Here is a 14,237-nt window from a genome sequence, read left to right as displayed (position 1 = left end):
TCTATATGAGGATAGTTCTATATGAGGATAGTTCTATATACTATATACTGATAGTTCTATATGAGGATAGTTCTATATGAGGAGTAGTTTCTATATGAGGATAGTTCTATATGAGGATAGTTCTATATGAGGATAGTAGTTCTATATGAGGATAGTTCTATATGATAGTTCTATATGAGGATAGTTCTATATGAGGATAGTTCTATATGAGGATAGTTCTATATGAGGATAGTTCTATATGAGGATAGTTCTATATGAGGATAGTTCTATATGAGGATAGTTCTATATGAGGATAGTTCTATATGAGGATAGTTCTATATACTGATAGTTCTATATGAGGATAGTTCTATATACTGATAGTTCTATATGAGGATAGTTCTATATGAGGATAGTTCTATATGAGGATAGTTCTATATGAGGATAGTTCTATATGAGGATAGTTCTATAGTTCTATATGAGGATAGTTCTATATGAGGATAGTTCTATATGAGGATAGTTCTATATGAGGATAGTTCTATATGAGGATAGTTCTATATGAGGATAGTTCTATATGAGGATAGTTCTATATAAGTTCTATATGAGGATAGTTCTATATAGGATAGATAGTTCTATATGAGGATAGTTCTATATACTGATAGTTCTATATGATAGTTCTATGAGGATAGTTCTATATGAGGATAGTTCTATATGAGGATAGTTCTATATACTGATAGTTCTATATGAGGATAGTTCTATATACTATATGAGGATAGTTCTATATGATAGTTCTATATGAGGATAGTTCTATATGAGGATAGTTCTATATGAGGATAGTTCTATATGAGGATAGTTCTATATAGTTCTATATAGGATAGTTCTATATACTGATAGTTCTATATGAGGATAGTTCTATATGAGGATAGTTCTATATGAGGATAGTTCTATATGAGGATAGTTCTATATGAGGATAGTTCTATATGAGGATAGTTCTATATACTGATAGTTCTATATGAGGATAGTTCTATATGATAGTTCTATATGAGGATAGTTCTATATACTGATAGTTCTATATGAGGATAGTTCTATATGAGGATAGTTCTATATGAGGATAGTTCTATATGAGGATAGTTCTATATGAGGATAGTTCTATATACTGATAGTTCTATATGAGGATAGTTCTATATACTGATAGTTCTATATGAGGATAGTTCTATATGAGGATAGTTCTATATGAGGATAGTTCTATATACTGATAGTTCTATATGAGGATAGTTCTATATGAGGATAGTTCTATATACTGATAGTTCTATATGAGGATAGTTCTATATACTGATAGTTCTATATGAGGATAGTTCTATATACTGATAGTTCTATATGAGGATAGTTCTATATGAGGATAGTTCTATATACTGATAGTTCTATATGAGGATAGTTCTATATGAGGATAGTTCTATATACTGATAGTTCTATATGAGGATAGTTCTATATAATGATAGTTCTATATAATGATAGTTCTATATGAGGATAGTTCTATATGAGGATAGTTCTATATGAGGATAGTTCTATATGAGGATAGTTCTATATGAGGATAGTTCTATATGAGGATAGTTCTATATGAGGATAGTTCTATATGAGATAGTTCTATATGAGGAGGGTAGTTCTATATAAGGATAGTTCTATATGATATAGTTCTATATGAGGATAGTTCTATATGATAGTTCTATATAATAGATAGTAGTTCTATATGAGGATAGTTCTATATAATGATAGTTCTATATGAGGATAGTTCTATATGAGTTCTATATAAGATAGTTCTATATAATGATAGTTCTATATGAGGATAGTTCTATATGAGGATAGTTCTATATACTGATAGTTCTATATGAGGATAGTTCTATATGATGATAGTTCTATATGAGGATAGTTCTATATGAGGATAGTTCTATATGAGGATAGTTCTATATGAGGATAGTTCTATATGAGGATAGTTCTATATGAGGATAGTTCTATATGAGGATAGTTCTATATGAGGATAGTTCTATATGAGGATAGTTCTATATAAATGATAGTTCTATATACTGATAGTTCTATATAGTTCTATGATAGTTCTATATGAGGATAGTTCTATATGAGGATAGTTCTATATAGTAGTTCTATATGAGGATAGTTCTATATGAGGATAGTTCTATATTCTATATGAGGATAGTTCTATATAATGATAGTTCTATATGAGGATAGTTCTATATGAGGATAGTTCTATATGAGGATAGTTCTATATGAGGATAGTTCTATATACTGATAGTTCTATATATGATAGATAGTTTCTATATAATGATAGTTCTATATGATGATAGTTCTATATAATGATAGTTCTATATGAGGATAGTTCTATAGAGGATTTCTATATAAGGATAGTTCTATATATAGTTCTATATACTGATAGTTCTATATGAGGATAGTTCTATATAATGATAGTTCTATATGAGGATAGTTCTATATGATAGATAGTTCTATATGAGGATAGTTCTATATATATGATAGTTCTATATAATGATAGTTCTATATGAGGGTAGTTCTATATAATGATAGTTCTATATGAGGATAGTTCTATATAATGATAGTTCTATATGAGGGTAGTTCTATATGAGGATAGTTCTATATGAGGATAGTTCTATATGAGGATAGTTCTATATGAGGATAGTTCTATATGAGGGTAGTTCTATATGAGGGTTGTTCTATATAATGACGCCCTCTCCTTCCTCTAGGTTCTCTGTGGAGCGTCCGGCCCTCAGTGTGGTCATCTACCCTCTGCTCCATGAAGACCTTCCATTGGTCATCAGAGACACGCCCCTCCCACTGCTCGATCAACTGACCCTCTTCCAAAGCCGCGTTGCCCAGGCCCCGCCCTCGTCACAATTGGGACACCAGAGAGCAAAGAGGCAACTAGCCAATCAGAGCCCCTCATCACCATGGTGATGCCAGAGAGTGAAGAAGCATCTTGCCAATCACAGCCCCTCAGACTAGAGGTCTTCACGGTCTTCTGTTTAGTATAGAGACTGAGGACAACTAGACCCCTGTTCCATATAGACATGGTTGGACCTGGGGCTGTCCCACCCGGACCCCAAGTGCATCAATTATTCTGTTAATATAGAGACTGAGGACAACTAGACCTGTTCCATATAGACATGGTTGGACCTGGGGCTGTCCCACCCGGACCCCAAGTGCATCAATTATTCTGTTAATATAGAGACTGAGGACAACTAGACCTGTTCCATATAGACATGGTTGGACCTGGGGCTGTCCCACCCGGACCCCAAGTGCATCAATTATTCTGTTAATATAGAGACTGAGGACAACTAGACCCCCTTAATCGAAGCCGATGAAGTGTGAGAGGAGGGAGAGAGAGGTGCCTCTAGCAGGGAGGGAGAGAGAGGTGCCTCTAGCAGGGAGGGAGAGAGAGGTGCCTCTAGCAGGGAGGGAGAGAGAGGTGCCTCTAGCAGGGAGGGAGAGAGAGGTGCCTCTAGCAGGAGAGGAGAGGGAGGTGCCTCTAGCAGGGAGGGAGAGGGAGAGGTGCCTCTAGCAGGGAGGGAGAGAGAGAGTGCCTCTAGGATGGGAGGGAGAGAGAGGTGCCTCTAGCAGGGAGGGAGAGGGAGGTGCCTCTAGCAGGGAGGGAGAGGGAGGTGCCTCTAGCAGGGAGGAGAGAGAGGTGCCTCTAGCAGGGAGGGAGAGAGAGGTGCCTCTAGCAGGGAGGGAGAGAGAGGTGCCTCTAGCAGGGAGGGAGAGAGAGTGCCTCTAGCAGGGAGGGAGAGAGAGGTGCCTCTAGCAGGGAGGGAGAGAGAGAGCAGGGAGGGAGAGAGCCTCTAGCAGGGAGGGTGAGAGAGGTGCCTCTAGCAGGGAGGGAGAGAGAGGTGCCTCTAGGAGGGAGGGAGAGAGAGGTCCTCTAGGAGAGGAGGGAGAGAGGTCCCTCTAGGAGGGAGGGAGAGAGGTGCCTCTAGGAGGGAGGGAGAGAGAGGTGCCTCTAGGAGGGAGGGAGAGAGAGAGTGCCTCTAGCAGGGAGGGAGAGAGAGGTGCCTCTAGGAGGGAGGGAGAGAGAGGTGCCTCTAGCAGGGAGGGAGAGAGAGAGATACCTCTAGCAGGGAGGGAGAGAGGTGCCTCTAGGAGGGAGGGAGAGAGGTTGCCTCTAGGAGGGAGGGAGAGAGAGGTGCCTCTAGGAGGGAGGGGAGAGAGAGGTGCCTCTAGCAGGGAGGGAGAGAGAGGTGCCTCTAGCAGGGAGGGAGAGAGAGGTGCCTCTAGCAGGGAGGGAGAGAGAGGTGCCTCTAGCAGGGAGGGAGAGAGAGACGTGCCTCTAGCAGGGAGGGGGAGAGAGAGACGTGCCTCTAGCAGGGAGGGAGAGAGAGGTGCCTCTAGCAGGGAGGGAGAGAGAGGTGCCTCTAGGAGGGAGGGAGAGAGAGGTGCCTCTAGCAGGGAGGGAGAGAGAGGTGCCTCTAGGAGGGAGGAGAGAGAGGTGCCTCTAGCAGGGGGAGAGAGAGGTGCCTCTAGCAGGGAGGGAGAGAGAGGTGCCTCTAGGAGGGAGGGAGAGAGAGGTGCCTCTAGCAGGGGGAGAGAGAGGTGCCTCTAGCAGGGAGGGAGAGAGAGGTGCCTCTAGCAGGGAGGGAGAGAGAGGTGCCTCTAGCAGGGGGAGGGTGCCTCTAGAGGGAGAGAGAGAGTTGCCTCTAGCAGGGAGGGGGAGAGAGGTGCCTCTAGCAGGGAGGGAGAGAGAGAGTGCCTCTAGCAGGGAGGGAGAGAGAGGTGCCTCTAGCAGGGAGGGAGAGAGAGGTGCCTCTAGCAGGGAGGGAGAGAGAGTGCCTCTAGCAGGGAGGGAGAGAGAGGTGCCTCTAGCAGGGAGGGAGAGAGAGTTGCCTCTAGCAGGGAGGGAGAGAGAGGTGCCTCTAGCAGGGAGAGAGAGAGAGGTGCCTCTAGCAGGGAGGGAGAGAGAGGTGCCTCTAGCAGGGAGGGAGAGAGAGGTGCCTCTAGCAGGGAGGGAGAGAGAGGTGCCTCTAGCAGGAGGGAGAGAGAGAGAGGTGCCTCTAGCAGGGAGGGAGAGAGAGGTGCCTCTAGCAGGGAGGGAGAGAGAGGTGCCTCTAGCAGGGAGGGAGAGGTGCCTCTAGCAGGGAGGGAGAGAGAGTTACCTCTAGCAGGGAGGGAGAGAGTGCCTCTAGCAGGGAGGGAGAGAGAGGTGCCTCTAGCAGGGAGGAGAGAGAGGTGCCTCTAGCAGGGAGGGAGAGAGAGTTGCCTCTAGCAGGGAGGGAGAGAGAGGTGCCTCTAGCAGGGAGGGAGAGAGAGTTGCCTCTAGCAGGGAGGGAGAGAGAGTTGCCTCTAGCAGGGAGGGAGAGAGAGGTGCCTCTAGCAGGAGGGAGGGAGAGCAGGGAGGTGCCTCTAGCAGGGAGGAGAGAGAGGTGCCTCTAGCAGGGAGGGAGAGAGAGGTGCCTCTAGCAGGGAGGGAGAGAGAGGTGCCTCTAGCAGGGAGGGAGAGAGAGTGCCTCTAGCAGGGAGGGAGAGAGTGCCTCTAGCAGGGAGGAGAGAGAGTTGCCTCTAGCAGGGAGGAGAGAGGTGCCTCTAGCAGGGAGGGAGAGAGGTGCCTCTAGCAGGGAGGGAGAGAGGTGCCTCTAGCAGGGAGGGAGAGAGAGGTGCCTCTAGCAGGGAGGGAGAGAGAGGTGCCTCTAGCAGGGAGGGAGAGAGAGGTGCCTCTAGCAGGGAGGGAGAGAGCAGGGAGGGAGAGAGAGAGCCTCTAGCAGGGAGGGAGAGAGGTGCCTCTAGCAGGGAGGGAGAGAGAGGTGCCTCTAGCAGGGAGGGAGAGAGAGGTGCCTCTAGCAGGGAGGGAGAGAGAGTGCCTCTAGCAGGGAGGAGAGAGAGTTGCCTCTAGCAGGGAGGGAGAGAGAGAGTTGCCTCTAGCAGGGAGGAGAGAGAGAGAGAGTTGCCTCTAGCAGGAGAGAGAGAGAGAGTTACCTCTAGCAGGGAGGAGAGAGAGAGCCTCTAGCAGGGAGAGAGAGAGAGTGCCTCTAGCAGGGAGGGAGAGAGAGAGTTGCCTCTAGCAGGGAGAGAGAGAGAGAGTGCCTCTAGCAGGGAGGAGAGAGAGGTGCCTCTAGCAGGGAGGGAGAGAGGAGGTGCCTCTAGCAGGGAGGGAGGAGAGAGAGAGGTGCCTCTAGCAGGGAGGGAGAGAGAGGTGCCTCTAGCAGGGAGGGAGAGAGAGGTGCCTCTAGCAGGGAGGGAGAGAGAGGTGCCTCTAGCAGGGAGGGAGAGAGAGTGCCTCTAGCAGGGAGGGAGAGAGAGGTGCCTCTAGCAGGGAGGGAGAGAGGTGCCTCTAGCAGGGAGGGAGAGAGGGAGAGAGAGAGAGGTGCCTCTAGCAGGGAGGGAGAGAGAGAGTTACCTAGCAGGGAGGGAGAGAGAGGTGCCTCTAGCAGGGAGGGGAGAGAGAGAGGTGCCTCTAGCAGGGAGGGAGAGAGAGAGTGCCTCTAGCAGGGAGGGAGAGAGAGAGGTGCCTCTAGCAGGGAGGGAGAGAGAGAGAGTTGCCTCTAGCAGGGAGGGAGGAGAGAGAGGGAGGAGAGAGAGAGTGCCTCTAGCAGGGAGGGAGAGAGAGAGAGTTGCCTCTAGCAGGGAGGGAGAGAGAGGTGCCTCTAGGAGGGAGGGAGAGAGAGAGAGTGCCTCTAGCAGGGAGGGAGAGAGAGAGTGCCTCTAGCAGGGAGGGAGAGAGAGAGGTGCCTCTAGCAGGGAGGGAGAGAGAGAGTTGCCTCTAGCAGGGAGGGAGAGAGAGAGTTGCCTCTAGCAGGGAGGGAGAGAGAGAGTTGCCTCTAGCAGGGAGGGAGAGAGAGGTGCCTCTAGCAGGGAGGGAGAGAGAGAGGTGCCTCTAGCAGGGAGGGAGAGAGAGAGGTGCCTCTAGCAGGGAGGGAGAGAGAGAGTGCCTCTAGCAGGGAGGGAGAGAGAGGTGCCTCTAGCAGGGAGGGAGAGAGAGGTGCCTCTAGCAGGGAGGGAGAGAGAGGTGCCTCTAGCAGGGAGGGAGAGAGAGAGTGCCTCTAGCAGGGAGGGAGAGAGAGGTGCCTCTAGCAGGGAGGGAGAGAGAGGTGCCTCTAGCAGGGAGGGAGAGAGAGGTGCCTCTAGCAGGGAGGGAGAGAGAGAGTTGCCTCTAGCAGGGAGGGAGAGAGAGGTGCCTCTAGCAGGGAGGGAGAGAGAGGTGCCTCTAGCAGGGAGGGAGAGAGAGGTGCCTCTAGCAGGGAGGGAGAGAGAGGTGCCTCTAGCAGGGAGGGAGAGAGAGAGAGTGCCTCTAGCAGGGAGGGAGAGAGAGGTGCCTCTAGCAGGGAGGGAGAGAGAGGTGCCTCTAGCAGGGAGGGAGAGAGAGTGCCTCTAGCAGGGAGGGAGAGAGAGGTGCCTCTAGCAGGGAGGAGAGAGAGGTGCCTCTAGCAGGGAGGGAGAGAGAGAGTGCCTCTAGCAGGGAGGGAGAGAGGTGCCTCTAGCAGGGAGGGAGAGAGAGGTGCCTCTAGCAGGGAGGGAGAGAGAGTTGCCTCTAGCAGGGAGGGAGAGAGAGGTGCCTCTAGCAGGGAGGGAGAGAGAGGTGCCTCTAGCAGGGAGGGAGAGAGAGGTGCCTCTAGCAGGGAGGGAGAGAGAGGTGCCTCTAGCAGGGAGGGAGAGAGAGTTGCCTCTAGCAGGGAGGGAGAGAGAGGTGCCTCTAGCAGGGAGGGAGAGAGAGTTGCCTCTAGCAGGGAGGAGAGAGAGAGGTGCCTCTAGCAGGGAGGGAGAGAGAGAGTGCCTCTAGCAGGGAGGGAGAGAGAGAGAGGTGCCTCTAGCAGGGAGGGAGAGAGAGTTGCCTCTAGCAGGGAGGGAGAGAGAGGTGCCTCTAGCAGGGAGGGAGAGAGAGGTGCCTCTAGCAGGGAGGGAGAGAGAGAGTGCCTCTAGCAGGGAGGAGAGAGAGAGTGCCTCTAGCAGGGAGGGAGAGAGAGAGTGCCTCTAGCAGGGAGGGGGAGAGAGAGAGGTGCCTCTAGCAGGGAGGAAGAGAGAGGTGCCTCTAGCAGGGAGGGAGGGAGAGAGAGTTACCTCTAGCAGGGAGGAGAGAGAGAGGTGCCTCTAGCAGGGAGGGAGAGAGAGGTGCCTCTAGCAGGGAGGGAGAGAGAGAGTGCCTCTAGCAGGGAGGGAGAGAGAGAGGTGCCTCTAGCAGGGAGGGAGAGAGAGGTGCCTCTAGCAGGGAGGGAGAGAGAGGTGCCTCTAGCAGGGAGGGAGAGAGAGGTGCCTCTAGCAGGGAGGAGAGAGAGAGGTGCCTCTAGCAGGGAGGGAGAGAGAGAGAGTGCCTCTAGCAGGGAGGGAGAGAGAGAGTTGCCTCTAGCAGGGAGGGAGAGAGAGAGTGCCTCTAGCAGGGAGGGAGAGAGAGAGTTACCTCTAGCAGGGAGGGAGAGAGAGAGGTGCCTCTAGCAGGGAGGGAGAGAGAGAGTGCCTCTAGCAGGGAGGGAGAGAGAGAGTGCCTCTAGCAGGGAGGGAGAGAGAGAGTTGCCTCTAGCAGGGAGGGAGAGAGAGGTGCCTCTAGCAGGGAGGGAGAGAGAGAGAGTTGCCTCTAGCAGGGAGGGAGAGAGAGAGGTGCCTCTAGCAGGGAGGGAGAGAGAGAGAGTTGCCTCTAGCAGGGAGGGAGAGAGAGAGTTACCTCTAGCAGGGAGGGAGAGAGAGGTGCCTCTAGCAGGGAGGGAGAGAGAGAGGTGCCTCTAGCAGGGAGGGAGAGAGAGAGAGGTGCCTCTAGCAGGGAGGGAGAGAGAGGTGCCTCTAGCAGGGAGGGAGAGAGAGAGAGAGAGGTGCCTCTAGCAGGGAGGGAGAGAGAGGTGCCTCTAGCAGGGAGGGAGAGAGAGGTGCCTCTAGCAGGGAGGGAGAGAGAGAGGTGCCTCTAGCAGGGAGGGAGAGAGAGGTGCCTCTAGCAGGGAGGGAGAGAGAGAGTGCCTCTAGCAGGGAGGGAGAGAGAGAGTGCCTCTAGCAGGGAGGGAGAGAGGTGCCTCTAGCAGGGAGGGAGAGAGAGAGTGCCTCTAGCAGAGGAGAGAGAGAGTGCCTCTAGCAGGGAGGGAGAGAGAGTTGACCTCTAGCAGGGAGGGAGAGAGAGTTGCCTCTAGCAGGGAGGGAGAGAGAGAGTTACCTCTAGCAGGAGGGAGAGAGAGGTCTCCTCTAGCAGGGAGGGAGAGAGAGTGCCTCTAGCAGGGAGGGAGAGAGAGGTTGCCTCTAGCAGGGAGGGAGAGAGAGAGTGCCTCTAGCAGGGAGGGAGAGAGAGTGCCTCTAGCAGGGAGGGAGAGAGAGAGTGCCTCTAGCAGGGAGGGAGAGAGAGAGAGAGGTGCCTCTAGCAGGGAGGGAGAGAGAGTGCCTCTAGCAGGAGGAGAGAGAGGTTGCCTCTAGCAGGGAGGGAGAGAGAGAGGTGCCTCTAGCAGGGAGGGAGAAGAGGTGCCTCTAGCAGGGAGGGAGAGAGAGGTGCCTCTAGCAGGGAGGGAGGAGAGAGAGGTGCCTCTAGCAGGGAGGAGGCAGGGAGGAGAGAGAGGTGCCTCTAGCAGGGAGGGAGAGAGAGAGGTGCCTCTGCAGGGAGGGAGAGAGAGGTGCCTCTAGCAGGGAGGGAGGGAGAGAGAGGTGCCTCTAGCAGGGGGAGGGAGAGAGAGTCTCAGTGCCTCTGCAGGGAGGGAGAGAGAGGTGCCTCTAGCAGGGAGGGAGAGAGAGGTGCCTCTAGCAGGGAGGGAGAGAGAGAGTGCCTCTAGCAGGGAGGGAGAGAGACACCTCTAGCAGGGAGGGAGAGAGAGGTGCCTCTAGCAGGGAGGGAGAGAGAGGTGCCTCTAGCAGGGAGGGAGAGACAGGTGCCTCTAGCAGGGAGGTCTAAGAGAAAGCAGGGAGGGAGAGAGAGGTGCCTCTAGCAGGGAGGGAGAGAGGGTGCCTCTAGCAGGGAGAGAGAGAGGTGCCTCTAGCAGGGAGCCTCTAGCAGGGAGGGAGAGAGAGGTGCCTCTAGCAGGGAGGGAGAGAGGTGCCTCTAGCAGGGAGGGAGAGAGAGGTGCCTCTAGCAGGGAGGGGAGTGAGAGAGTGCCTCTAGCAGGGAGGGAGAGAGAGTGCCTCTAGCAGGAAGGGAGAGAGAGGTGCAGTTCTATTGAGCTCATTTCTGGACAGCTGTCTGTCATTTTTGCTTCAATATATTTCATGGAACAAATGTTTTCATCTATTGTGTGTATAAATAATGTGCATTTAATTTATTGTGTTTATACATCTGGAACAGGGACCTTGGTCTCAGCATTGACTCCCTGGTCTCAGCATTGACTCCCTGGTCTCAGCATTGACTCCCTGTCTAAATAAAGACACCTTGGTCTCAGCATTGACTCCCTGTATAAATAAAGACACCTTGGTCTCAGCATTGACTCCCTGTATAAATAAAGACACCTTGGTCTCAGCATTGACTCCCTGTCTAAATAAAGACACCTTGGTCTCAGCATTGACTCCCTGTCTAAATAAAGACACCTTGGTCTCAGCATTGACTCCCTGTCTAAATAAAGACACCTTGGTCTCAGCATTGACTCCCTGTCTAAATAAAGACACCTTGGTCTCAGCATTGACTCCCTGTCTAAATAAAGACACCTTGGTCTCAGCATTGACTCCCTGTCTAAATAAAGACACCTTGGTCTCAGCATTGACTCCCTGTCTAAATAAAGACACCTTGGTCTCAGCATTGACTCCCTGTCTAAATAAAGACACCTTGGTCTCAGCATTGACTCCCTGTCTAAATAAAGACACCTTGGTCTCAGCATTGACTCCCTGTCTAAATAAAGACACCTTGGTCTCAGCATTGACTCCCTGTCTAAATAAAGACACCTTGGTCTCAGCATTGACTCCCTGGTCTCAGCATTGACTTCCTGTCTAAATAAAGACTTCAGGTCTGGCCTCTCCTTGGGGCTCAGCATTGACTCCCTGTCTAGGTAAAGACACCTTGGTCTCAGCATTGACACTGGCCCCTGTCTAAATAAAGACACCTGGTCTCAGCATTGACTCCCTGGTCTCACACTGGTCGGGCTGGGAGGACACCTTGGTCTGGCCTTGACTCCCTGTCCAGGCTGGGAAGACACCTGGTCTCAGGGCATTGACTCCCCTGTCCAAATAAAGACACCTTGGTCTCAGCATTGACTCCTGGCTAAATAAAGACACTTCAGGTCTGACTCCTCCCTCTCCACACTGGCCGGGCTGGGAGGACTTCCTGGTCTGGCCTTCTCCTCTCCACACTGGCCGGGCTGGGAAAGACACCTTGGTCTCAGGTTGACTCTGGCCGGGCTGGGAGACACCTTGGCTCTCAGCATTGGACTCTCCCTGTCCACACTGGCCGGGCTGGGAGGAGGGACTCAGGTCTGGACTCTCCCTCTCCACACTGGCCGGGCTGGGAGGACACCTTGGTCTCAGGTCTGGACTCTCCTGGTCCACACTGGCCGGGCTGGGAGGACTTCTCAGGGAGGTCTGGACTCTCCCTCTCCACACTGGTCTCAGCATTGACTCCTGGGAGGACTTCAGGTCTGGACTCTCCCTCTCCACATGGCCGGGCTGGGAGGACTTCAGGTCTGGACACCTCTCCACACTGGCCGGGCTGGGAGGACTTGAGGTCTGGCCTCTCCCTCTAAAGACACCTGGCCTGGGAGGAGCATTGACTCTCCCTGTCCAAACTGGCCGGGCTGGGAGGACTCAGGTCTGGCCTCTCCCTGTCCACACTGGTCGGGCTGGGAGACACCTTGGTCTCAGCCTCTGACTCCACACTGGTCTCTGGGAGGACTTGAGGTCTGGCCTCTCCCTAAAGACACTGGCCGGGCTGGGAGAGACCCTGGCTCTAAATAAGGACTTCAGGTCTGGTCTCTCCCTTCCACACTGGCCGGGCTGGGAGGACTTCAGGTCTGGCCTCTCCCTCTCCACACTGGCCGGGCTGGGAGAGACCCTGGTCTCAGGAGGACTTCAGGTCTGGACTCTCCCTCTCCACACTGGCCGGGCTGGGAGGACTTCAGGTCTGGACTCTCCTGTCTCCACACTGGCCCTTGGCTGGGAGGACTTCAGGTCTGGACTCTCCTCTCCACACTGGCCGGGCTGGGAGGACTTCAGGTCTGGCCTCTCCCTCTCCACACTGGCCGGGCTGGGAGGACTTCAGGTCTGGCCTCTCCCTCTCCACACTGGCCGGGCTGGGAGGACTTCAGGTCTGGCCTCTCCCTCTCCACACTGGCCGGGCTGGGAGGACTTCAGGTCTGGCCTCTCCCTCTCCACACTGGCCGGGCTGGGAGAGACCTGGGCTGGGAGGACTTCAGGTCTGGCCTCTCCCTCTCCACACTGGCAGGGCTGGGAGGAGGTTGGACTGGGAGGACTTCAGGTCTGGCCTCTCCCTCTTGGACACTGGCCGGGCTGGGGAGGAAGAGAGGCAGGAGGCTGGGCAGGCAGTTGGACAGGTCTGGACTCTCCCTCTCCAGGAGGAAGAGCCAGGGGCTGGGCAGGAGGTTGGACAGGAGGTTGGACTCTCCCTCTCCACACTGGAGGGCTGGGAGGACTTCAAGTCTGGAACTCTCCCTCTCCACACTGGCCGGGCTGGGAACTTCAGGTTAACTGCCTGTTCAGGGGCAGGACGGGCTGGGAGGACTTCAGGTTGGAACTCTCCCTTCCACACTGGCCGGGCTGGGACCACTTCAGGTCTGGCCTCTCCCTCTCCACACTGGGGGCTGGGAGGGCTCTTGTAGGTCTGGGAATAGAGTTCCATGTAGTCACACTGGCCGGGCTGTGGAATAGACCATGGCATGGGAGGACTTCAGGTCTGGAGTCATGGCTCTATGTCCACACTGGGAATAGAGTTCCATGTAGTCATGGGTAGTACTGTGGAATACCATGTAGTCATGGCTCTATGTAGTACTGTGGAATAGAGTTCCATGGTCTGGGAGGAATAGAGTTCCATGTAGTCATGTCTCTATGTAGTACTCTCCAGAGTTCCATGTAGTCATGTCTCTCAGGTACTGGAGTTCCATGTCCAGTCACTGGCCTATGGGCTGGGAGGACTTCAGGTCTGGCCTCTCCCTCTCCACACTGGTTCCATGGGCTGGCTCTATGGAGTACTGGGAATAGACTTCAGGTCTGGCCTCTCCCTCTCCACACTGGCCGGGCTGGGAGGACTTCAGGTCTGGCCTCTCCTCCACACTGGCCGGGCTGGGAGACCCTGTGCTGGGTTCTTCAGGTCTGGCTCTCCTCTCCACACTGGAATAGAGTTCCATGTACGGGCTGGGGTCTGTGGAATAGAGTTCCATGTAGTCATGTCTCTGGTACTGTGGAACTGAGTTCCAGGACTTCAGGTCTGGCCTCTCCCTCTCCACACTGGCCGGGCTGGGAGAGACCTGGGCTGGGAGGACTTCAGGTCTGGCTCTCTCCCTCTCCACACTGGCCGGGCTAATATATAATAAATAATAATATAATAATAATATATGCCATGTAGTCAGACGCTTTTATCCAAAGCATGGCTTACAGTCTGTGGAGGATTCCATGTATGGGTGGTACTGTGGAATAGGTTCCATGGAGTCAACCCTCCACCCTGGCCATGTAGTCATGGCTCTATGCTCTACCAATGAGTTCCATGTAGTCATGGCTCTGGTACTGTGGAGGAGTTCCATGTAGTCTGGCCTATGTAGTACTGGCCGGGCTGGAATAGAGTTCCATGTAGTCATGGCTATATGTAGTACTGTGGAATAGAGTTCCATGTAGTCATGGCCTATGGGAGGACTGTGGAATGGTTCCATGGGAGGACTTCAGTCTGGCCTATGGCTGGGAGGACTTCCAGGTCTGGCCTCTCCCTGTGGAATAGAGTTCCACACTGGCCGGGCTGGGAGGACTTCAGGTCTGGCCTCTCCCTCTCCACACTGGCCGGGCTGGGAGAGACCCTGGCTGGGAGGACTTCCAGGTCTGGCCTCTCCCTTCCACACTGGCCGGGCTGGGAGGTTCAGGTCTGGCTCCTGTGGAATAGATTCCATGTAGTCATGGCTCTAGAGTACTGCAGGAGGTTCTGGGTCAGGTTCTAGGTACTGGTAGTCATGGCTCTATGTAGTACTGGGAATAGAGTTCCACGTAGTCATGGCTCTGGGTTGGAATAGAGTTCCATGTACTGGCCTATGGCTGGGAGGAGTTCAGGTCATGGATGAGTACTGTGGAATAGAGTTCCAGGTCTGGCTCTAGGCAGTGTGGAATAGAGTTCCTGGTCATGGCTCTATGTAGGACTGTGGAGGTTCCAT

At 52.9% G+C, this 14,237-nt stretch overlaps 1 protein-coding gene and 1 long non-coding RNA gene across 4 annotated transcripts in view; both read left to right on the top strand.

Moving 5' to 3' along the window:
* The window catches only part of fbxl18 (F-box and leucine-rich repeat protein 18), a 32,819-nt gene extending 29,457 nt beyond the window's left edge, over window positions 1-3,362 (top strand). Inside the window, exon 7 of the mRNA XM_052515430.1 lies at window positions 2,745-3,362. Within this exon, the coding sequence (XP_052371390.1) occupies window positions 2,745-2,955 (211 nt within the window). The 3' untranslated portion in view covers window positions 2,956-3,362. The remainder of the gene's footprint in view (window positions 1-2,744) is intronic.
* Window positions 3,363-3,835: 473 nt separating this feature from the next.
* Window positions 3,836-8,775, top strand: LOC127928274 (uncharacterized). Of its 3 annotated transcripts, XR_008131146.1 has the most exons (6): window positions 3,836-3,887; window positions 4,848-4,982; window positions 5,248-5,355; window positions 7,484-7,672; window positions 7,787-7,840; window positions 8,491-8,775. It is a non-coding gene; the product is annotated as an uncharacterized LOC127928274 (long non-coding RNA). The 3 variants fall into 3 exon arrangements; XR_008131144.1 differs by lacking the exon at window positions 3,836-3,887 and having other exon boundaries at window positions 4,831-4,901; window positions 5,221-5,355; XR_008131145.1 differs by lacking the exons at window positions 3,836-3,887; window positions 7,787-7,840 and having other exon boundaries at window positions 4,831-4,982.
* The last annotated feature ends 5,462 nt before the right edge of the window (window positions 8,776-14,237 follow it).

This window comes from Oncorhynchus keta, unplaced genomic scaffold, assembly GCF_023373465.1.
Source record: "Oncorhynchus keta strain PuntledgeMale-10-30-2019 unplaced genomic scaffold, Oket_V2 Un_scaffold_2576_pilon_pilon, whole genome shotgun sequence".
NCBI lineage: Eukaryota > Metazoa > Chordata > Actinopteri > Salmoniformes > Salmonidae > Oncorhynchus > Oncorhynchus keta.
The sequence above is the reverse complement of the archived record's forward strand: the minus strand, read 5'-3'. Positions and strand labels throughout refer to the sequence as shown.